Source organism: Pongo pygmaeus, chromosome 2 (genome assembly GCF_028885625.2).
Source record: "Pongo pygmaeus isolate AG05252 chromosome 2, NHGRI_mPonPyg2-v2.0_pri, whole genome shotgun sequence".
Taxonomy (NCBI): domain Eukaryota; kingdom Metazoa; phylum Chordata; class Mammalia; order Primates; family Hominidae; genus Pongo; species Pongo pygmaeus.
Window position 1 is genome coordinate 178,997,474 of NC_085930.1, and position 24,849 is coordinate 179,022,322.

A 24,849-nucleotide genomic window follows, 5' to 3' on the forward strand; every position below is an offset into this window, starting at 1 on the left:
GGATTATTTTGTCATTTTAAAATCTTCATGAAAGTCTTGAACTCTTCCCATTTTCCCAAATTGAGAGATAAGAGTCTGAAAGATAATTTAGCAGGCTTAAAAAGATAGATGTATTAGACCTAGAAACATATTTTACGGTCTTCCTCCCCAAATTGTACTATAAACAACCAAAAACTTACCTTTATTCTCATTGTACATTCATTCATTCATTCATTCACATATTCAACATGCATTTACTTGGTGCCAACCATGTGCAGGTGCCTGTGCTTGAGCAGTGGGGAGATGCTAAACGAGACACCTCTAGCCTGGAATTGCCCATGACCTAGAGAGAGAGAGCATGGGCAAAGGAACCAAGGCCAGAGCATGCCTGGCATGTCTGAGAATCAGCAAGGACAGTGGCCAGGGTGGAGTCTGTGAGGAGGAGCGGGAGAGAATGAAGTCAGAGTGATAGAGGACAGGGAGACCATTTGGGCTCTTGCAATAATCTAAGCATGAGATAACCGTGGCCTGGACCAGGGTAGTGGAGGTCTAGATGGTGAGCCACAGTCAGATTCTGGATGTCCATTGAAGGCTTATTGTGGCCACAGATGGGATAAAACCCTTAATCTCAAGGCTACGCTTGCTCTGTTTGTTATGGGAAATTGCATTTATATATTACATGTTGTAATTACAGAACTATGTTTGCAGTAGGAAAATAAGTGTAGTTGCCCAAAGCAGTAACGTACAGCCATCACGCACCACTCCGCTGACTCTTTTTCTGTAACTTCGTTTGTATCTGAGTGGCTTGACTTCACTTATTATTCAGAAAGCCTCAATACCCTTTGTGTTGGCGTTTGGTTACAGGTATGTAATCTGTTTGTAATCAATTTTGTGACACTAAGAGATTTATTTCTAAAAGGCAACATAAATTCAAAATTTTCCCTAAGTGCCAAATCTATCATTTGCAGACAGGTATAGGTGGAACTGAGATTCACTAACATTTACTGGGCGTTTAATACATGCCAAGTACTACGTTGGGGCATTCGCAGAACTTTTATGAATTGATCTTTCCAATAACTTCATAAGAAGTAAATTTAAGTGTACATATTAAAATTTCCAAGTTTCCAAATATAGGCCAAGATTCCAAAAGTCTTTCCTTTGCTCTGCAATATATACTTACTCAGTGACATCACGTCATCTGCTGTTAGCGAGCACTGGTGAAGATCCAGGACTTGAAGATGCTTTAGCATGACCAACTGAGCCGGCGAGTCTTCAAAACCTCCACCTAGATCCTTATTGCAGGAAAGATCTAATTTCCTCAGCTCACCCAAATACCTAAAAGCAGTATCTACAAAGAAAGTCAGAATCCCATTCTGATAGCTGGACACCGTGGTGTACCTATAGTCCCAGCTGCTTGGGAGACCGAGACAGGAGGATTGCTTGAGCCCCAGAGTTCGAGTCCAGCCTGGGCAGCATAGTGAGATCCACCTCTTAAAAAAAGAAAAACCAGGCTGGGCATGATGACTCCCATCTGTAATCTCAGGACTTTGGGAGGCTGAGAGGGTGGATCACGGGGTCGGGAGTTCAAGACCAGCCTGGCCAAGATGGTGAAGCCCCATCTCTACTACCATTCCGACATATTGCAAGGTGGTAAGAAGGTGTGGAACAGGGGCGGGGCCATGGTGCAGTAAGGGAGGCTGAGGGAACACACTGTGTTCACAAAAGACAAAAGGAGGAATAAGGGTAGACTTCCTACCATCTGGCCCTCTGTGGACCTGACCACGATTTCACACACACATTCCCTAAGATCTGCATACATTGCCAAGGGTTTTGACATGAATCCTGCAACTACACTTGAGCATCCTCTCCTATTACACTTGAGCATTGGAGTTTACATAGATTTTTAGACTTATTCAAGCTGCCAGTGAATATTACAGGTTCTGTAAGTTGAAGGGGAAACACAATATCATTTCCTATTCTCCATTAATATGGATACTATATACAGGGGAGTAAGTTTTAACTGTGGACGCCATCGAAGCCGTTCTTTTTATCAGTACCGATTCCTTCCTACTACTGAGCATAAAATAATGCTAACACTTTCAAAAGAGAAAACCTAGTAGTTCTAGCAGCAAAGAAACTTTATTTTTCCCAGTGTTTATCTCAACCTAAAATATACTGGCCTTTTCAGAGTCAGTCATATTAAAGGCTTATTTTTATAATCATGAAAGCGTATGTTCTCTGTAAAATATTTAGAAAATAAATAAAATATAAAAAATATATATATTTTTGAGATGCAGTCTCTTCTGTCATCCACATCAGCTCACTGCAACCTCACCTCCTGAGTTCAAGCGATTTCTCCTGCCTCAGCCTCCCAAGTAGCTGGGATTACAGGTGCACGTGCCACCACGCCCAACTAATTTTTGTATTTTTAGTAGAGTGGGGTTTCACCATCTTGGCCAGGCTGGTCTCAGACTCCTGATCTCAAGTGATCCGCCTGCCTCAGCCTCCCAAAGTGCTGGGATTACAGATGTAAGCCACTGCACCCAGCCTAAAGGAGATTTCAGTTACCCATAATCTTATTCCCCAGCACAACCACTGTTTATATTTTGCTATATTTCCTAGTAACTTTTCAATATATATATTTATATGTATATCATATATAATTACACATGTAATCTTAAATCCAGCCATTGTTAACTCACCCAATATTTTGACACTCTTTTGTGATAATCCACATGAATGTAACTTCAGTACTTTCAGATTTGAGGTGCTTTTTAATCCCTGAGCAATACTGTTCAGACTGCCAACAATGTCTCTGTTAATGGAAAGATCAAGTACTTCAAGACTTTGCAGCATAGGTAGCAGTTGACCTAGAAAGAAAGAAATCCAAATAAGAAGGTTATGTAGGAGGGGAGTGGAGTTTTACGTCACCTGGGGATATAGTGACGTAAAACTCCACTCCCCTCCTACATACCCTTCTTTAAATTCAGAATAAGACAAAACACAGCAAACTTAGATTCCCAAGCTATCCAGTGGGCATCTTCACTTTTTTTTTCTCTTCAAATTCCACTTACCCAGAAATGTCCCATCTTCTGACGTGAGGGAGCAATCCACAAGCTCAATCATTTGTATCTTGCTCCCTTTTTGGAACTTCTGAAGGATCAGAGGCAAATTTCCTCCCACTTTACTGTTCCAAGACAAATTTAGCTCTTCAAGTTCAGGAATCATCTCAAGTGCTTCTCCTGTTAACAAATGGCCCGAAAATTCTGTTGGTCACTAGTCAGAAAGGCAGGGAATTCATTTCAGAATCAGCACAACCATGATTAATGGAGTGTGGAAACTGGGCCCGGTACTGTCCTGTTTGGCACCGAGGAACAGAGAGAAGAAAAGAACCCAATTCCTTCATAGCAGGGCGTGCTTCTCTAGATTTACAGGCACAGTCATTCTAATCCCTCCAAAATTCTGAAGCCATGCATATGAGCTAAACAATTGTTGTTGTAGAAAAATCCACCTATTGGTAGGGTGGTTTTAGGAAGCTGCTTTTGTTCATCTGCTTTCCCTTAGCCCCCCTCTCTGGGATCAGCATTTCTGAGAAGTTTGACCAGGGATAGAAGTGAGGCAAAGCAGATAACTGGCCACCACAGAGGTAAAGCTCTCTCCAACGTCAAGAATATCACGTCTCTCTCTCTCTCTCTCTCTATATATATATATATATACACACACACACACATATATGTATATATATACACATATACATACATACACACACATATACATATATATATACATATATACACATATATATATGAGGAATATCACATGCTACCTGAACTGACCACCACAGAGAGAAACTAATAACAGAGCATCAGGCACTAGAAGCTTATAACGGCCGTGCTGCCTTAAGGGGTAAAGGAGGGTGCAGTGAAACGGGATGAAAACTAACATTTCTGAAACCATTACACATAGGAAAGCTCCCAGGGCTGCAGAGTGGAGGCTGGGAGAGAATAGGAGAAGTGACCAGACAGATCCGCCCTTAGGAATGATTTTCACTGCCTTGCGGGTAAACACATACATGGAAAATGTACTTTCTCAATGTGCAAACAATTAAGCATTCTGGCAAGTCCCCTGTATCTAGAAGCCCCTTTAACTACCTGTCCCTAGGTTTGAATTTCTACCATTGTTTATTCATTCCATGGATTAAGGTTTTAGAAGTCCAGGAACCCCATGCTAAAATGCATATTCTCCAGGAGTTATAGCATCTTAAGCCAGCAATGAACAGGTATCATTTTTTGTGCTATTACCAGTCAATTGGGGGTGACTTTCTATAGCCCTGAGGTGTTCCCCAGGATCAGGGAGAAAGAGCTCATGATTGATTAGTTATGTCTGCAGTGGTCATCGTACTGGAGTGCCATGCATTTGCCACTCAGTACTAAACTGTTATAATGGGTGTAACAATTTTGAAATGCCTTCTGATTTATGTTCGCTTATCAAGAAACCATTTATTTTCCCTATACCCCATCTGCATTAAGGCTGAGTGAAGAAGACAGAGTATGGATGATAGGTAAGCCCCTCCTGATGGGAGAGGATGCAGATGTCCTTCCAGAGAAGAAATAACTCTGGGAGAGGGAAAAGGGCACAAACATCAGAACAACAACAGTGCAGACTCCCTTCTCAACCAGGTAAGTTTGGAACAGGTCCCAGGGCAGAAATTTCATTTTCTTGTTTTCTAAGGATGGAGGATCAGGAAAAAGATCAGGTTAATCACAGAAAATAAGAAAGTTGTCTTTTCACACCTGAGTAATGGTATGTTAAAGTTGTGAGTCTGCTGCAAGATAACCAGCTGCTTAATGTGGGGCTAAACTGACCATGTAAACCCACAGAAAGGTGGTTTTAGATGACAGAATGGAGAAAGAAGGACTATCAGTTACTGAGCACCTATTATGCACCAGGCATGCAGTAGGTACTTTACAGAAATTGTTTAATCCTTGCAACAATTTTTTGAGAGGGAGGTTATCCCTATTTCAGATATAAGAAAACCGAGGCTCAGAAAAATTAAATTATTTGTTCATGTTCACAAAGCTAGTTAAAAGTGGCACTAGGGGCTGGGCATGGTGGCTCACGCCTGTAATCCTAGCACTTTGGGAGGCCAAGGCAGGCAGATCACTTGAAGTCAGGAGTTCAAAACCAGCCTGGCCAGCATGGTGAAACCCTGTCTCTACTAAAAATACAAAAAAATCAGCTGGGCATGATGGTGCATGCCTGTAATCCCAGCTACTTGGGAGGCTGAGGCAGGAGAATCACTTGAACCCACGAGGCGGAGGTTTCAGTGAGCCAAGATTGCACCACTGCACTCCAGCCTGTGGGACAAGAATGAAATGCCATCTCAAAAAAAAAGGGGGGGTGGGGGATGGGCACTAGGATTTGAAGTAGCATCTACTAAAAATACAAAAAATACAAAATAATTACAAAAATTAGCCAGGCATGGTGGTGCATGCCTAAAATACAAAAAAATACGAAAAATTAGCCAGGCATGGTGGTGCACTCCTGTAATCCCAGCTACTTGGGAGGCTGAGGCAGGAGAATCACTTGAACCCGGGAGGCAGAGGTTTCAGTGAGCCAAGATTGCACCACTGCACTCCAGCCTGGGCGACAAGAATGAAACATTGTCTCAAAAAAAAAGGCCGGGGGTGGGGGGGGTGGGGGGGGTGGGTGGGCACTAGGATTTGAAGTAGGATCTGGCCAACCTGAGATGTGTAATGTTTCTCCTCAGCTATAGGAAGCATGGGCCGGGGGACGTCAGCTGCCCCCATTTCCAGGGAGGGACTGACAAGCAGAGATACTTGGCATAAAATGTGTTGTTTTTATAGAAATCTTTAAATAACTGTAAAGGATTAAAATAAGTCATGAAAATAAGAAACTTTACATCAAAAGAAGAATAAAAAGTGTTAAAGACATCTAATAAACCAGCAAGCATTTTAGTACAGCAGTTGGATAAGTAGAATGACTTTGTACAAATTTAATCCTACGAAACTAACTTAACGGAGGTTCTAGTTCTAGGTAAACTATTAACTTAAAAATCTTGTTTTGTTTAATTTTTCAAAATGTGGGTGGGAAAATAGAAGAGAGTAGTATTCTTTTGGAATTGTAAAAAAACTTAATTCTGTCTACTCTAACTCCTCTATTTTACACATGAAGTAACTGAGACCCAGTGTGAGCATGTTTTACAGTAACCTCCATTTAAACTACATGAGGCCGGACACGGTAGCTCACGCCTATAATCTCAGCACTTTGGGAGGCCGAGATGGGTGGATTCCCTGAGGTCAGGCGTTCGAGACCAGCCTGGCCAACATGGTGAAACCCCCATCTCTACTAAAAACACAGAAATTAGCCGGGTGTGATGGTTCACACCTGTAATCCCAGCTACTTGGAAGGCTGAGGCAGGAGAATTGCTTGAACCTGGGAGGCAGAGGTTGCAGTGAGCTGAGACTGCACCACTGCACTCCACCCTGGGCAACAGAGTGAGCCTCCATCTCAAAAAAATAAAAATAAAAATAAATAAATAAATAAACTCCATGAAAGCAGGGACCTGATCAGCCTCGTTCTTTTCTCTATCCACACAGCTTAGCACAGACCTAGACACAGGCTTACATAGCTTTTTAGCAGTTATACAAGTGCCCAATACAGCATAGTGCCCTTGACCATGATGCCCAACGGAGTAGGCAACAGAGATAGTTTGCCCTTGAGGATTCAGCTTGCAAAGGTGCATTGAGTGAATCCATCTTCTTCTTCTTTTTTTTTTTTTTGGAGATGGAGTCTTGCTCTGTCACCTAGGCTGGTGTACAGTGGCACGATCTCGACTCACTGCAACTTCCACCTCCCGGGTTCAAGCAATCCTCCTGCCTCAGCTTCCTGAGTAGCTAGGATTACAGGCGCCCACCACCACACCCGGCTAACTTTTTGTATTTTAGTAGAGACGGGGTTTCACCATGTTGCCCAGGCTGTTTTCGAACTCCTGAGCTCAGGCAATCTGCCGGCCTCAGCCTCCCAAAGTGTTAGAATTACAGGCGTGAGCCACGGCGCCCGGCCGAATCCATCTTTTAAGAAATGCATTCATCATACCCAGTGCTTGAACATCGTCAGTGGTAAGTCTGCAGCTACCCAGCCTCAAGATTTTTAACTTGCTGACCAGATGCATTTGCTGAGTGATGGAATGGAGGGTTCCACCTACAAAATCATTCCAGGAGATATCCAGTTCTTCCAAGTCTGGGAGAAAAGGCAGCAAGGCAACTAGAAGTGAACAGAAGAAAATACAGATATGTGTATGTGACTTGTGATTTGTAGTAAATAAAATGCAATTCCTACATACACAGGACATAGTTTTACACTGTAAGAGAATAGACAGGGGTGGGCATGCTGACTTTTGGCAAAGCAGGGAGCCCTCAGCTGTACAATTGGAGAAACTGTGATGTTTACATTTTCTATTTCTTGGGATGTTTTCTATTTCTGCCAAAAAACTGCAGTCTGAAAATGCAGGGGTATGTCTGTAAGATTTCATACAGCCTCTTTTCCTAAACTCAGCTGAAGTCTTCAAAACTTGAGGAAGGATCAATTAACTTGTTTTTCTTTTCCTTTTTTGAGACGGAGTCTCGATCTGTCGCCAGGCTGGAGTGCAGTGGCACAATCTTGGCTCACTGCAACCTCCACCTCCCAGGTTCAAGTAATTCTCTGCCTCAGCCTCCCGAGTAGCTGGGATTACAGGCACCTGCCACCACGCCTGGCTAATTTTTGTATTTTTAGTAGAGACGAGGTTTCACCATATTGGCCAGGCTGGTCTTGAACTCCTAACCCCGTGATTCACCCGCCTCGGCCTCCCAAAGTGCTGGGATTACAGGCGTGAGCCACTGCGCCTGGCCTTTTTCTTAAAAAAAAAAAAAAAAAAAAAAAAAAAAATAGCTACTCGGGAGGCTGAGGCAGGAGAATGGCATGAACCCGGAAGGCGGAGCTTGCAGTGAGCTGAGATGAGCCACTGCACTCCAGCCTGAGTGACAGAGCGAGACTCTGTCTCAAAAAAAAAAAAGCGATGCTGTTTCTGCAATTGTCTGGGACCACTCAGCAGACTTGGGGTTACTAGGTGGGTAGCTGAGTATGTTTTATCTGCTTATCTCAATGGAAAGGGCCTATCTTTCTCTACGCAAAGTCTACTGCATACAGACCCATTTCTTTCATGTCCGCTGTTGTTAATCCACAGTTATTCAAATCTAGACACTTGTTGACAGCCTTTTTGCCCAGCTTCTGCAGGAAATGCTCATTTTTCTCCATACTGGATCTCAATTCCATTTCTAAACCGAGAGGCTTAGCTGTGTGATAAGCATAAAAAAGAATTCGCTGTTAATGATGGATGTGTTAAAGATGCATAATGAGCACAATCAGACAAGTGAAAAGACTGCATAACTCTGACTTGCTCTTTTATAAAAACCTCAACTCAGAGGCAGAGCCATTTACTAGGGACAAAGCTTAACTAACCACTGTTCCTGCCACCAGGTGCCCAGACACTGCTTCAGGAGCCTGAGGAACTCAGTGGCTTTTCTATCATGACCTGACCTGGGCTTTTCAGCATGAAGACAGAGCTGCATTCCTGGGTGAGAAGTAAACCTGTCAGCCCGGCTTTTGAGATGCTTGCTAACTTGAAGGGCACACATATCTTTGGTGGATGCAACTGCTAGGGGGGAAGCAGAGATACTTGCCTCCTCAAACCAAACAGGTGAAGAAGGGAAAGCACTGAAATCACCATCAAGGAGCTTCAAATGGCTACAGGGAGTGAGTGGAATTCTTGCCGGTCAGTTCCTAGACCATTCAATTGGCAAACACAAATCCAGAGAAACTAGGCCTGGGAGAGCTTTTGCTTTTTCTCAACTCCTGCCGGAAAGTGAACTTGGAAAGCCTCGTTTGTCCTTCTTGTTATTAGGGACTACTGTGGCACCCTCACCAGCTTCCTCTGTAATAACACTATAATAACATGATAGTGGCTTGGCGTGGTGCCTCACACCTGTAATCCTAGCACTTTGGGAGGTTGAGGCGGGCGGATCACGAGATCAGGAGATCGACACCATCCTGGCCAACACAGTGAAATGCTGTCTCTACTAAAATACAAAAAATTAGCCGGGCGTGGTGGTGCACACCTGTAGTCCCAGCTACTCAGGAGGCTGAGGCAGGGGAATCTCTTGAACCCAGGAGGCAGAGACTGCAGTAAGCTGAGATTGTGCCACTTCACACCAGCCTGGCAACAGAGAGAGACTGCATCTCAAAAAAAAAAAAAAAAAGAAAAAAACAGATAGCACTATAATAATAAAAGCTATCATTTTATTGAGCACCTGTTATGTACTCGTTCTTCGCCTACTTGCAAGTGCCAGCATTTCTTTTTTCTTTCTTTTTCTTTTGTTGGGGGGGATGGAGTCTCACTCTGTCACCCAGGTTAGAGTGCAGTGGCACAGTCTCAGCTCACTGCAACCTCCATCTCCCAGGTTCAAGCAATTCTCCTGCCTCAGCCTCCTGAGTAGCTGGGACTACAAGCGCCTGCCACCACGCCTGGCTAATTTTTGTATTTTTAGTAGAGACAGGGGATCGCCATGTTGGCCAGGCTGGTCTCGAACTCCTGACCTCAGGTGATCTACCTACCCGGCCTCCCAAAGTGCTGGGATTACAGGCGTGAGTCACCATGGCCGGCCAGGTGCCAGCATTTAAGACATACATAAAATACATCATAATTTTCTAAGGAAAAATGAATATACATGTACTGACAGTGATTTTAAAGTGGTTTTGTAAGTGAAATATACAATTTTAAACATATAGATTATGTATATTTAAATCCAATAGGAAATAATAAGTTCTGGAATGAGCAGTAATATTTTATTAACCCTGACAAAAAGGTGTAAGACCACATAGCTAAGAAGAAATACATTGGTACCAGTGAAAATTAAAAGATAGTAGGTTTGCAGTAGTAATAAATTTAGACCAAATGATTAGCAGGATAATAAAAGCTACACCTCTAATCCACAGCAGTCTTGTGGCTTCCTGTTTGGTCTAAGAAAACCACACGTAGGATACGCGTCCTTGTTGGGATGCTTGGTGTTACCACATTTCACCAGTAGGAGGCAGCAGCATCCACCATTTAACCTTCCACTCTCACCTTCCATTTTTCTGGCACATTGGACACAAGGCATTTAATTTTGGGTAGAGTTGCCAGATTTAGGAAGAACAACAGGATGCCCAGTTAAATTTAAATTTTAAATCGACAAGGAATTGTTTTATTGTATGCCTCAACTGTTGCATGTATTTTCTCTGGCAACCCTAATTTTGGGTGGGGCAGAGCAGAATTGCAGATGGGAGACAGGGAGGGACTGCCCCTTAGGTGCCAGCAAGTACAGGACATTTTGTCTAAACGAGTCACAGACCATTTCATAGATGTGGAAACTTAGAGACACGATTAATTAGGAAGAAGCAGAACCTGAATTTGAGCCCAGAATAGTTTGTTCCAAAGCCTATAGTGTGTGTGTGTGTTTTATTTTTGTATTTAAAAAAATTTCTCTGCACTGCATCTTATTGCTGTCTCTCTTTTGTTTTTAAGCTTTTTTTCTCAACCTACAATCATCCTCAAGTTCCAGCCCCACCAAACCCACTCTTCTGTTTTCTCCTCAAGACACTGCTCTGTCAAGCATTTCCTTTACTGTCAAATGTTTGGAAAGAGTGGTTTCCACTTGCCAGCCCAACTCCTTCCCCACATTTACAAGCTAACCCTCTACATTCTGGTTGCTACACTCCTCTATCCAAATACATTGTTTCTCAAAGGTCACCAACAATAACCTACAAACTGACAGATGCAGAAATCTCTTCTCAGTCCACATCCCACTGGGTGCTCTGTCATGTTTAATGTGACTGAAGAGTAAGCAGTACAGTCAGAAGACCTGGTCCAAATCACAGGTCTGTCCGAGGAACAAGTCACTTAACCTCTCTGAGCCTTGGTTTACTCATCTATGAAATGCCTGGCTCATTTCTCAAGAGCATCGTGATTTAAACTTACTGGAACCTCCTATGCACAGGATAACCTGCAGGGCCTTTTACCTGAGAGGTACTTGGTAAATATATGTTGAATGAGCAAACAATTGAATGAATGAATATTGGTTTTACAGTTCCTCAATTACCAAAATAAATCATCATGATAAATCTTTATCAAAACACTTAAATATAAATGTGAGTACTAATGTATGAGACTCCTGGACATCTCACAGGTCATGTATTTCAATTTTTAAAAAATCTGTGAAACCGGCCGGGTGCAGTGGCTCATGCCTGTAATCCCAGCACTTTGGAAGGCAGAGGCAGGTGGATCACCTGAGGTCAGGAGTTCGAAACCAGCCTGGCCAACATGGCAAAACACCATCTCTATTAAAAATACAAAAATTTGCCAGGCGTACTGGCATGCACCTGTAATCCCAGCTACTTGGGAGGCTGAGGCAGGAGAATTGCTTGAATCTGGGAGGCAGAGGTTGCAGTGAGCCGAGATCGTCCCACTGCACTCCAGCCTGGGCAACAGAGCAAGACTCCATCTCAAAAAAAAAAAACAAAAAAAACCTATGAAACCAAATTAGCCCAGTGTAGTGGCGGGCACCTGTAGTCCCAGCTAGTAGGGAGGCTGAGGTACAAGAATCTCTTGAACCCGGGAGGCGGAGGTTGCAGTGAGCCGAGATTGCGCCACTATACTCCAGCCTGGGCAACAGAGTAAGGCTCTATCTCAAAAAAAAAAAAAAAAAAGAAAAAAATATATGAAACCTTCTCTTCACAGAATACCTTATGTCACTGCTCAGTGTGTAGAACAGGTGAGTCAGGGCTGCTGCAGCTAGGCTGGAGTGGGGTGGGAGGCACCCATGGGGGGCGCATTAGTAACCACACAGGAGAGGCTCTGTGGAGATTGAGGCCTTTTCCTAGCTGTGTTAGCTCTGAACAAAGCTCTTGGTTCTTAGTGCTCTCACTAAGTTCCTTTCCAACTGAAATCTGTCAAGGTTTGTCAAGCAAAACACTCGACACTAATAAAACATTATTACACATTGGTAACATGGGTGGTACTGTACCAGGAACCAAGATAACAAGTTCCTGTTTTCAAAGAGCTGCCTGTTTAATGAAAGAGACAGCAAGAAAGCCCCCGTTACCATATAGATGAGAAGCGGAGGCACGCAGGAGGTGTGGTTCCACACTTCAGTGACAATAAGTACCTCAAGTCTGGTGATTCCAGATGGGGGAGGAGGGTCTTGGGAAGTTTCCAAGAGAAACTGGTGCCTGGATTGCACCTTAAAGGAAGAGTGGGAATCATCCAGGTGGGTGGACATGAGGGAGGGATAAGTCAGGGAGGGGTGCAGAGGAGGATGGTGACATGAGGGAACATCTTTCTAGCCACAAAGAACCACTTGCTGGGGATGGGAGAAGAATGTGGCCAGTCTAGGGAATTATAAGTAAATCAGAGGGCCACACGTAGAGGATAAGGGCAGCGCTGTGGTGGGAGGTGGGAGAAGGCAAAGGTCATGAAGAGATATCCAATATCCAACTGATCACTAATACCTTGAAGGCCATGCTTGGGAATATAGGTGAGAGAAACTCAGTGAAGGATTTTAAGCAGGCGAGAGACACCACCGTATCTGTGGTTTAGAAAGAGCACTATGGCAGTGTGGAGGACAGATTGGCAAGAGAGCAAGACTAGAAGCAGAGAAACCAGTTAGGAAGCTATTGCTGTGGTCCAGGCAAGAGACAATGAGAGCTAGGAAGCAGAAATGGAGAGGAAGAACCAGGTGGGAGAGCTATTTAAGGACAGAATTAACATGACTCCAGGAGCCATAGAATTTTGGGAGAAATAGAAATGAAGAACCAAGCAGCTTGGGTGGTCGGTGTTGCACAGCAGGGATGACCCCGGCCTGGTTTTGCACTGTTAATTTAATCACGATTACATTTATTCATTAACCTCTTTCCTGATGCTCTAAATCACACTCTAGAACAAAAATGAACAATTTTCTGATAGAGATGGTTTTCTTTTAAAGACAGACTTTAATTTCCTATTTATAAAAACATACTTAAAATACATTGAATCTACTTGCTGCTAAAACTGTATTATTTTTGGCATTTGATGGCAAACAATCTGATGGAAGGGAGGGTAGGTATAAATGATATAAAATTGGCTAGGCACAGTGGCTCCTGGCCAGGCCTGTAATCCCAGTACTTTGGGAGGCCAAGGCAGGCAGATCACCTAAAGTCAGGAATTTGAGATCAGCCTGGCCCACAGGGTGAAATCCCTTCTCTACTAAAAATACAAAAAAATTAGCTGGGCATGGTGGCACATGCCTGTAGTTCCAGCTACTTGGGAGGCTGAGACAGGAGAATCACTTGGACCTGGGAGGCAGAGGTTGCAGTGAGCCGAGATCACACTGCTGCACTCCAGCCTGGGCGACGGTGCGAAACTCCGTCTCAAAAAGGAAGAAAGCAGCAAAATCGGCCATGGGTTGATTTTTTTTTTTTTCTGTCTCAGAAAGAAAGAAAGAAAGAAAATTGGCCATGGGTTTTTTTTTTTTTTTTTTTTTTTTTTTTTTTGAGGGTCTCGCTCTGTCACTCAGCCTGGAGTCCAGTGGTGCAATCATGGCTCACCACAGCTTCAACCTCTAAAATTCAAGCGATCCTCCCACCTCAGCCTCCAGAGTAGCTAGGACCACAGGCATGCCCCACCATGCCCAGCTAATTTTTAAACTATTTTCTAGAGATGGAGTCTTTTTTTTTTTTCTTTCTTTGAGACGGAGTCTTGCTCTGTTGCCCAGACTGGAGTGCAGTGGCGCCGTGGCGTGATCTTGGCTCACTGCAACCTCCGCCTCCCGGGTTCAAGCAATTCTCCTGCCTCAGCCTCCCGAGTAGCTGGGATTACAGGCACCTGCTACCACAACCGGCTACTTTTTTATATTTTTAATAGAGACTGGGTTTTACCGTATTAGGCAGGATGGTCTCGATCTCCTGACTTCATGATATGCCTGCCTCGGCCTCCCAAAGTGTTGGGATTACAGGCATGAGCCACTGCACCAGACCGAGAGAGAGTCTTGCTATATTGCCCAGGCTGGTCTTAAACTACTGGCCTTAAGCGATCCTCCTGCCTCAGCTTGCCAAAGTGCTGGGATTACAGGCATGAACCACCATGCCCAACTGATAATTACTAAAGGTAGGTGACCATGGGGATTCTTTATTCTATTTTTGCATATGCTTAAAATGTTTTTAAAATGCTTTTAATCTGATAGATAATATATTGATGACATTGCACATAACACATAACTTTAGAGAGAGATTTGACAATATTTATTTTCATAACCCTTGAATTTGCAATCCCTGTTCTGGAAATTTATACTTTAAAAATAGCTGAAATATGGTGAAACAGGGAATGGGAAAGAAAGAAAGCCAAAGATACTCACCGAAGGACAAACAAGGAACTCATTGAGTAATTAAGACATGTGAATGTGATGGAATATTATGCAACCATGAAAATTATGCATATGAGCATCATGTAGCAGTGTGGGAATTGAGCAATATAATAATATGTTCCAGAAGCAGGATCACAACTCCATATAAACTCAGGAGGGATCTGTAAGCTATTACAACTGTGGAAAAGATGCAAATCTGGCCCCAGTGATCTCTCTGACTTGTCTTCCACTACCCTTTCCTCTCCATGTCTCCCCTCCTGCTTCAGCATCCCTGACTTCCTGACTCTCTCTCAAACACTCTAGGCTCAGTCCTATCTGAGGCCTTTGCATGTACAGTCCCTTTGCCTGGAAAGCTATTTCCACAAATACCTAAGTGGCTGGCTTTATTCATTCATTCAACAAAGCTGATTTTATTCAGATTGCTGTTCAAATGCCTCCAAATCGAAAACTTCTTTCCTCCACCCCATCTAAATAGCACCCATCCCATCATTCTTTGTCTCCTTAGCCTGTATTATTTTTCTTCATATCACTTATCACCACCCGAAGTTATATCTGCATTTGGTCTTTCTCATGGCTGTATTTCTAACACTTAGAGCAGGGGTTACCACATAGTAAGTACTCAATAAATATTTGTTGACTGCTGACTGACAGAACATAAATGCATGCACATGAAAAAAAAGACTGAAAAGAATCTTAAAGAAATGATCATTTGTGTTATAATGAAAGGAAAATCGGTATTTTCCCTAAATCTTTCTGTAGTGTTATATTGCTTTTAACAATTTAAAAGTAAAATTATGAATCATTTAAAGCATGTAAGTAACATAATAAATGATTAGCACAGAGACTCATAGTTTGAGTCTTTAGTCTCAAAAGTCTTAAAATCTTTAGTTTAACCCGTAAGATCACTTTAGAAGAAAACTCTAAAAAGTAAAGAAATACAGAGGCTGGGAAGGGTGTGTGTGTTGTTGGTGGGGGAGGTGTGGATGGTTAACGGGTACAGAAAAAATAGTTAGAATATATAAGATCTACTGTTTCATAGCACACCAGGGTGACTATATTTATCCTTTGTGTTACAAACAACCCTTTATGCTCTTTTAGTACATTTAAAAACAACTAAAAGAGGCCTGACATGGTATCTTACACCTGTAATCCCAGCGCTTTGGGAGGCCAAGGCAGGAGGATCACCTGAGGTCAGGAATTCGAGACCAGCCTGGCCAACGCAGTGAAACCCTGTCTCTACTAAAAACACAAAAATTAGCTGGGCATGGTGGTGCGCACCTGTAATCCCAGCTACTCAGGAGGCTGAGGCAGGAGAATCGCTTGAACCCGGGAGGCAGAAGTTACTGTGAGCTGAGATCACGCCATTGCACTCCAGCCTGGGGGACAAGAGCGAAACTCTGTCTCTAAATAAATAAATAAATAAATAAAACTAAAAGTATAATGGGATTGTTTGTAACACAAAGGATAAATGCTTGAGGGGATGGATACCCCATTCTCCACAACGTGATTATTAGGCATTGCATGCCTGTATTGAAACATCTCATATACCCCATAAATATATACACCTACTATGTACCCACAAAAATTAAAAATAAAAATGTTTTAAATGTGGAAGGAAAACAAAACAAATACAACAGCAAAACACCAGCAGCCAGCAGCTTACCAGTCTCTGAGGTGGCTGTCTTCTGTATCCAGTCGCTGGGTTGGGAATCAGTTGTTTTAAGGTCATTGTTCTGTTTTCTGCTTTCAGCTTTGGAGCCCCTGAGAAATTTGTTGACAGTTGAAGTCTGGGGCTTAGTTTCTCCTTCTGAGGAAGTTTTCTTCCTTGTTTGACTCATGGTGAAGTTGATGGGGGTAGTTCTCAATAAGACATCTTCCTGTTGTTTTCTGTTTTCTAGGATTTCTAAGAAGAAAATAAGATTCTGTCAAGCCTGTGTTCAATCAAAATATCCTCCCCTACGTGAGTGCCCCCCGCCACCTTTCTTTTTCTGTTTTTTTATTGCTGTTAATGTTTAACATGAAAATAAGAATGATGTAACCCAGGATCCAGCAGCCAATACAAACTCAAAGCAATTTGAGTTTTTAACTTTGCCCTATTTCATTGTGTGAGATATAAGTCATTAAGCATGACTTTGGCAAGTGCATCAAGTGTGTCAACACATCTTAAATTACAGCTGTCAATTAGTTACCTGAAGACTTAATATGCCTTTAAAAGGGACTGGCCATTTGCAAAGCTGTCCCCAGAGGAGTTTGCCTTCAGCAACCTCGACCTTCCGGTGACCCCCACCTCCTTCCTCTGTGAGCAAGCTCCTTTTTCTCTTTGCATATTCATATTTTCTCTACCCCCAACCCTGCACCAGCACCCCACTGAAACACGTTGGCAGTAAAGAATTCATTCATTCCATAAATAGTTTTAAAGAATCTACTGTGGGCCAGTTAATGTTCTAAATGCAAAAGATTCAATGATGAACAACAGACAGTTCTTGTCTTTGATGGGATCTTAACCTGGTGGGAAGATGGACCTGTATGCCATTGATTGAGTGGAACAAGAGACAGTTCTTGTCTTTGAGGGGATCTTAACCTGGTGGGAAGATGGACCTGTATGCCATTGATTGAGTGGAACAAGAGACAGTTCTTGTCTTTGAGGGGATCTTAACCTGGTGGGAAGATGGACCTGTATGCCATTGATTGAGTGGAACAAGAGCCAAGAGATGGGAGGTGGTCAGGGAACCCACAGTAAACTAAGCATGCCTTGGAGAACAGACTTGGAACAGCGAGTGACATTGCCTGGGTTTTGAAGGACTGCGAGTTAGCTTTTTAAGAGGGGGAAGAGTATCCCAGGCAGAAGAAAGGGTAAGCTCAAAAGCTCCCAGGCAGGAGTGGCTGGAAGAGCCTAGCATTGGAGGTGGGGATGTGGGTCGGGGGGTGTGGAGGTTAGGGGTAAGGTCTGGTATGATTTGAAGCTAAAAAGGATTCATAAAGTTCAATCTATTATCTCTCCTGAAATTTACTTATATTTTATGGGAGGGCTAAGGACTTAAACTAAAGGGATAAACAGAGGTGCTTTGTTTTGTTTTGTTTTGTTTTGACGTAGAGATGGATTTTCACCATGTTGGCCAGGCTGGTCTTGAATTTCTGGCCTCAAGTGATCCGCCCACCTGGACCTCCCAAAGTGCTAGGCTTAAAGGTGTCAACCATCATGCCCAGCAGAGGTATTCTTGAAATTACAGTTTTCATGGTTTCCTCTCCAATAAAATAGCTCTTTCTGTAACATTATGTTCCAGAATGGTCCAAGAAACATTTTACACAGGGAATCCTAAAAATGGACCTTGCAGAGCCCGCCTCCACTCATGAGGGCTGGAATGTTCCATGCACTTAGAGCACTGCTTTGAAAGTCACAATTAGACATTCCATTTTTCTTTTAAAATCTTCCTTTCATATTAGAGCAGGGCCCAGCCCTGATGTACCCAGCAACAGACAGCAATGGAACTAGACAATTACCCCATGCACAGCAGCACAGCTGACTAGAGTCTCAGGGGGTTAGGTGGAAAAGAAGAAGGAAAGGGGTGCTAACTCATAAATCTAAACATGACCTGCAGCCGTGGCTGCCCCACCCTGATTCCACCATCACCCCAGGCCTTTCTCAGTTTGCTACTGTTCTGGCCCCCCACCCAAGACACCTCCATGGTCATTTTCAGCCAATTTCACCATTTGGAGATTTAGACAGGGCTACTCTCTGGGGAGCTAGCTCAGTAAATGGTTTCACTTTTTTATCCTCCCCCCAAATGCACTGACTCCAACTCCACAAGTCCTAAGAAAACAGTGCTGGAGGGTGCTCCAGGATGTAATTTACCCAGGTGAAACCCCACCCAGCTTCTGAGGCCCAGCCAGTTCTCTGTGAAGATCAGTACACTAAGGAACAGGGGAGCCGGGAAGCCAAGAAACACAAGAACTAAGGAACAGAAGAGGATGTGAAGGAGAGGAAAGGAACAAGAGAGTAAAAAGCAACCAGGAGGCTAACAAGGCAACAAGAAAGGACCATGCCAGGGGAAGGAAGACTTTTGAATGAAAAGGGGGACGCTTTTGCACTACATATATAGTAGTTAAGTGCTAGGTTACCATGCTCATATTTTAAAAAATAAAACTTTTTTCTTCAAAATACGTCTGGGAAATTCCTCTTTATATAAAAACTTTAATAAGCCCTCAGGCTTCCCAAACCAAGTCAATCTTTAAAATCTTAGCTTCAATAAACTTTCCGCTTCCTCCTTATCCCTGAACTGGACTTTATAAAGGTAATCCCTGGAAAAGGGATTTGGGAAAATTTGCAGATCACAGCACAACCACCACAATACAGCAGCTAAAAACCGGGGGCTTGTCCCTTCTACCAGGGTCAAAAGCATTCACTTAAGAGCCCTTAGGAAAAAGAAATGGCTGATATTTCAATTCAACTCATCAATATTAATTGAGCAGATACTTTCCATATTTACTATATTCTTAATAGTTAAGGTTGTTTGCCATGAAGCCTCAAGAGTAATAATACATATTTGACACGTCATTTCTCTTGCATGTAAGCTCTTTTTATTTATTACTTTTGCAAAAGTAAGGAATACCTTTCCTTTCTTTTCAATCCTTAGGTTTGGGTTTAATATAATTTAAAATTTTTGAGAAATGTCTTTAAAGGTTTTTCTTTTTTTATTCTTTTTTTTTTTTTTTTTTTTTGAGATGGAGTCTCACTGTTGCCCAGGCTGAAGTTCAGTGCCGCAATCTTGGCTCACTGCAACCTCTGCCTCCTGGGTTCAAGCAATTCTCCTGCCTCAACCTCACAAATAGCTGTGATTACAGGCATCCGCCACCACACCTGGCTAATTTTTGTATGTTTAGGAGAGACGGGGTTTCACCATGTTGGCCAGGCTGGTCTCATACTCCTGACCTCAGGTGGTCCGCCCGCCTTGGCCTCCCAAAGTGCTGAGATTACAGGCATGAGCCACCATGCCCAGCCAGTCTTTCATTTTTTGATATAATGTTTCAGAGTGAATCATATTTTCTATGTTGTTTATCAAAGGGAGACACATTTTTCTTTCTCCACAGGCTTACTTCATTAAAAAAGAAAGGAAATCCTGTTGCCCATTACAACATGAATGAATCTTGAGGACATTAGGCCAAGTGAATTAAGCCAGTCACAATAAGATAAATACTGTATGACACTCCTTCTATGCGGTATCTAAAGTAGTCAAATTCATGGAAACAGTAAAAATTGTGGTTGCCAGGGGCTGGGGAGAGGGGAAGTAGGGAGTCGTCTGATGGGTATAGAGTTCCAGTTTTGCAAGAAGAAAAAGTTCGTCTTTGTACAACTTTGTGAATCTTGTACAACAATGTGAATATATTTAACACTACTGAACTGTATACTTAAAAATGGTTCATATGGTTAATTTTGTGTTCTGTAGTTTTTACCACAATTAAAACATTTTTAAGTGTATTTTTAAAAAGTGATTCAGGCTGTGCGCAGTGTCTCACGCCTGTAATTCCAGCACTTTGGGAGGCCAAGGCAGGCAGATCTCCTGAGCTCAGGAGTTCAAGACCACCCTGGGCAACATGATGAAACCCCATCTCTACTAAAATACAAAAAATTAGCTGGGTGTGTTGGTGTGCACCTGTAGTCCCAGCTACTCGTGAGACTGAGGCACGAGAATCGCTTGAGCCCGGGAGGCAGAGGTTGCAGTGAGCCAAGATCGCACCACTGCACTCCAGCTTGGGCTACAGAGTGAGACTCCATCTCAAAGAAAAAGAAAGTGATTCAGAGAACTGAACTCCAAATGTAAAGTTTTAAGAATACATTAATCGATTTCTACTTTTATTTTCCTTCTTATGTATCCACAAATGTGACACGATTTTAGAAAATCCATGCCTAACTACTAAATAGATTTTTAATAAGAATAAAATAAAAATCCTAGGTAATTGGGAAAAAAAAAAGCTTCAGTCACTCAGTTCTAAGGCATTCTGGTGGCACGCAGTATCTTGAGTTCTATGTCTGATGAGCTTAGTTCAGCCTTATTCAGAACTCTTGTCTTAAAGAGGCATTATTGTAGATATATTTGTAGTACTTTAGTTAACTCTACTATTTTTAGTTAAGCAGAAAAGGAATTTATTAAAAGAATGATATGGAAGTTCTACTAAAACGATGGCAGAGGTAAATATGTGTTTACCTCCACTTCTCTTGAAACCCTATTTAATCAACAGATTTTTTTTAAAAAAATCATAAATCTGTAAGGATAAGGAGAACTGGATAGATGTTAACACAACTTTGAAAACTAGAGAGCAAGAGGATGAGTTTAACTGACTTTAAAGTTAAGTGCCTGCATGGATTGGGAGAACAAATTTTTCAAACATCAGAATCCCGAAAGTCTCAGTAATTGACAGCACAAGGTAACTCTGAAGGAAAGAGAGGAGTGGGTAGGGCTGCACACAGGATGATTCGTGAAACATTCGTAAGAGGTTAAATTGTTAAATTCTATTTCTCACTTCAGGCAGCCAGGAGGTTACCCCTTCCCCATCTTGGCAAAAGAATGTTTATTTTCACAACACGTCGAAACATAGAAGATCTAGACTCAGACACTGGTCAGGTTTTGAATACCTTATCTGAAAGGAGCTTAAGTGAACTCTATAATTGAGCCATGAAACCCGTCCCTATTCCTTCTTCTGCTCCTCCAAGAACACCCTGACAACCAAGTGTAACTACCCACTTCGCCACATAACAGAGGTGGAGTGGATGACAACTATCTGAAGAAACTGGCCAGCCTAAGAGAAAAGACCTAGATATTGACCTTCAGCTAAATGAATCTGTCCCTGCCCAAGCACATTACAAAGAAATCCACTGATTGACAGGCCCTACTTTTGTACACAGACATTCCAGTATAATGCATAATCTACATATGTGTGGAGCAGCAAGGATGTCCAGATATTTGAGGAAAGATTCTGACATAACACCGAGTTGCAGAAACAGTAAGAAAAACGAAACTTGGAAAATAAAGACAATGTGGGGAGAAGAAGCGACTTTCACAAATCACTGTTATACTTAGAGTGTTAAGAGATGAGATGATGTATGGTTCACAAGTCAAAAGAAAATCCAAAGAACAGAAGAACTTCTAGATAGCAGTTTCTGGGCAAGATGAAAATGTTGATGGTGAAGTGGGGTTTTTTTTTGTTTGTTTGTTTGTTTGTTTGTTTTTATGTATTTATTGAGATGGAGTCTAGCTCTGTCGCCCAGGCTGGAGTGCAGTGGCACGATCCTGGCTCACTGCAACCTCTGCCTCCTGGGTTCAAGCAATTCTCCTGCCTCAGCCTCCCAAGTAGCTGGGATTACAGGTGCTCACCACCACACCCAGCTAATTTTTGTATTTTTAGTAGAGATGGGGTTTCACCATGTTGGCCAGGCTGGTCTTGAACTCCTGATCTCAGGTGATCCACCCGCCTTGGCCTCCCAAAGTGCTGGGATTACAGGCATAAGCCACCATGCCCGGCTGTTGGTGCAGTTTGGAATCTACCCAGTCCTCCAACAATAACCCCTCTGAGGCCCATGAAAGCCCTGGGCTCAGCCAGAGTTGAGCAGATGAGGGAACAACCAACTGCAGAGAGGAGCCACCTTCTCTGCTGAGAACTTCAGAGATCTGCAGAGACCACCAAATGACCAAATGACCTGCCTGCAGAGAGGAACTACTCTCTCCAGGGCCTCCTCTATGCTGAGTGCTGAACACTGAGGGTATGACCTGCCTGCCTACAGAGGGGAGCTACCCACTATGGGTCTCCTCTGAGCAGTTCTAACACTAAATAAAACTCCTCTTCATCTTCTTCACCCCTCACTTGTCTGTGTACCTCATTCTTCCTGGACACAGGACAAGAACTCAGGCAAAGGTGCTACCAGCCACAGAGTTTCCAGGAAGAAAATAGACACCCCAAAGATCCAGTAACAATATTATTCAGACATAAAAATATAATGAAGTATTGATACATAACTGAATATGAATAAACCTTGAAAATATGCTAAGTGAAAGAAGCCAAACATAAAAGGCCACATATGTTATTCTGTTTATATTAAATAGCCAGAATAAAACAAAGTAGATTAATAGTTGTACATTGGGTGAGGAGATAGGGATATTATAACTAAAGGATATGGGGTTTCATTTTCACATTTCTACAGAAATGTGGAATTGTCCTAAAATTGATTGTGGTGATGGTTGCACAACTCTGAATATATTTAAAGTCATTGAATTGTACACATTAAATGAGTGAACTTACACATTTTTGGTATATTTTGTGGTTAAGCTGTGAACAACTTTTACATAGCCATAATAATATAAACGCTACATGTTAAAACTCAGGAATAACCATATTGGAATGCTGAGGGAAGGGGAAATTTGCAAACATGTAACAGAAATAAATCCTCATTTGTCCTACAAAGAAGACAATAGGTAATACCTAAAAATGAAATAACAGTATAAGCATGTTATTTGGAAGTGCAGAGGTACACAGCAGACAAAAGGTGAAAGAGATGCATTTCCTGAACAAAACTCTTACTTATTATATTTAGAGTTTTCTGAATCTGACAGAAACAATTTAAATTAATTTTTTTCTTATTAAGTCTTTTGGGAAAGGGAGATGAGAAATCACAGTGACAATCTCAAAGAGCTAAAAGCTGTTCTGGCTTTTTGCAACCTTCTGGAGAAAAATGAAAATATGGAAAATATATACTAGCGATGTCACTTACAACTTAAATAAAGGATAAGAGGCATTTTGTGAACTAACAATTTCCTCAAAAAAAAAAATCCTAAATTCAAGCAAATTATTTCAAGTCTAGAAATTATAAATTACAATGAAGGTGCTTAAATACATTAAAAGCATTTAGGCAAGCTGAAAGTTTTCTCTTAATATGAACTAGAGCAAGAAAACAGTTACCTAGCACTCCCAGAAACTCGCTTCAACTCAGGCCTTTCATAGCACATCATCTTTATGGATGTTTTGTCTTAGTTATTTCTTTTTAATCAAAGATGGGCAAAAGGAGACATAAATAATTTTAATCTCTATTTTCTCCTTGTTACTGCTGAGTGTAGACACCACATTCTGCACCATTGACCCCATTGATGCGGCAGGCTGGGCTCTCTGCTAGAACCTTGGCCCCTACTGCCTTCGAAGCCTAATATAATTGCCACAGCCACGGCCATGTCTTCAGAGTGGATTCTGCATGATTCTTGCTTCCTGGTGCCGTAAGTGCAGCTTCTAAGCCTCCCCAGAGATTCTTTGAAATACCTGTGGAATTAAAAACAAAATACAGTCTGGGTGCAGTGACTCACACCTATAATCCCAGCACTTTGGGAGGCCGAGGAGGGTGGATCACTTGAGGTCAGGAGTTCGAAACCAGCCTGGCTAACATGGCAAAACCCTATCTCTACTAAAAATACAAGAATTAACTGGGCATGATGGTACCCACCTGTAATTCCAGCTACTCGGGAGGCTGAGGCAGGAGAATTGCTTAAATTGGGGAGGCCTGAACCCGGGAGGCAGAGGTTACAGTGAGCCAAGATCGCGCCACTGCACTCCACCCTGGCGACAGAGCAAGACTCGTCTCAAAAAAAAAAAAAAAGAAGAAGTTTTAAAATGCATTTTGAATTTAAGCTGCCTGGTTACATTATGACCTGGGGAAAGCCTGAGGTCAGAACTGAGATGACCTGACAAAGACAAAGGGAAGGCCACTGTTGGGTGAAATGCTGTGCTCTCAGCATTTCTCCCCTGCTGCTCTATGGCATCCTCAACCCAGCTGTTGATGGTAGGTGCTCTCGCTCCACTATCTGTGTTGTGCTCTTGTTCCTCCCTGATCTTCTCCCAGGCTCTCCCTGGAGAAGCCCGGGCACAGGAGGGCCATCCAGCCTCCAAAACCCAAGTCCTACCACCCCCAAGCCAGCTCACCTCCCACATCCCCATAGACTTTGACTATGTAACTGGCTGTGTGGAGCTTTCTCACCTCTGAAATTCTTGTACTGCCTGACCTGTATTTAAAAATACATAGCCATGAATTTAAGTAATAAGTAATTTAAGGTATTAACATCTTGTTTCCTCAGCTGCGCAGTTAGTTCCTTAAGGACAACAGCCATAAGTTGTATTTCTTTGCACCTATTGATACCCAGTAACGGAATTATAGGTCACAGATGTTCATAAATGTGTGACTGATGCTGAGGCAGGCCCATTCTGCAAAGCTCCAAGAGCAACTGTATTTCAAGGCAAATGAGGGAGAGCAACAGTAAACCATCCATGGTTCACATGTAACAAAGGGACTAAATCTGCTTGTCCTGTGAAGGCGATGAATACTCGAAGAGCCTGCCCGGGT

General features: G+C 42.5%; 1 protein-coding gene across 2 annotated transcripts in view; it reads right to left on the minus strand.

Annotated features, from left to right (window-relative positions):
- Positions 1-16,312, minus strand: part of LRRC31 (leucine rich repeat containing 31) — a 30,309-nt gene extending 13,997 nt beyond the window's left edge. Inside the window, exons 1-6 of one of the 2 annotated variants that reach the window (XM_054480985.2) lie at positions 16,138-16,312; positions 8,193-8,336; positions 7,099-7,266; positions 3,054-3,221; positions 2,682-2,849; positions 1,160-1,327 (exon numbers count right to left, since the gene is read on the minus strand). In XM_054480985.2, coding sequence (XP_054336960.1) covers positions 1,160-1,327; positions 2,682-2,849; positions 3,054-3,221; positions 7,099-7,266; positions 8,193-8,336; positions 16,138-16,312 — 991 coding nt within the window. The remainder of the gene's footprint in view (positions 1-1,159; positions 1,328-2,681; positions 2,850-3,053; positions 3,222-7,098; positions 7,267-8,192; positions 8,337-16,137) is intronic. The other variant, XM_054480986.2, reaches the window with a different exon arrangement.
- Between the last annotated feature and the right edge of the window lie 8,537 nt (positions 16,313-24,849).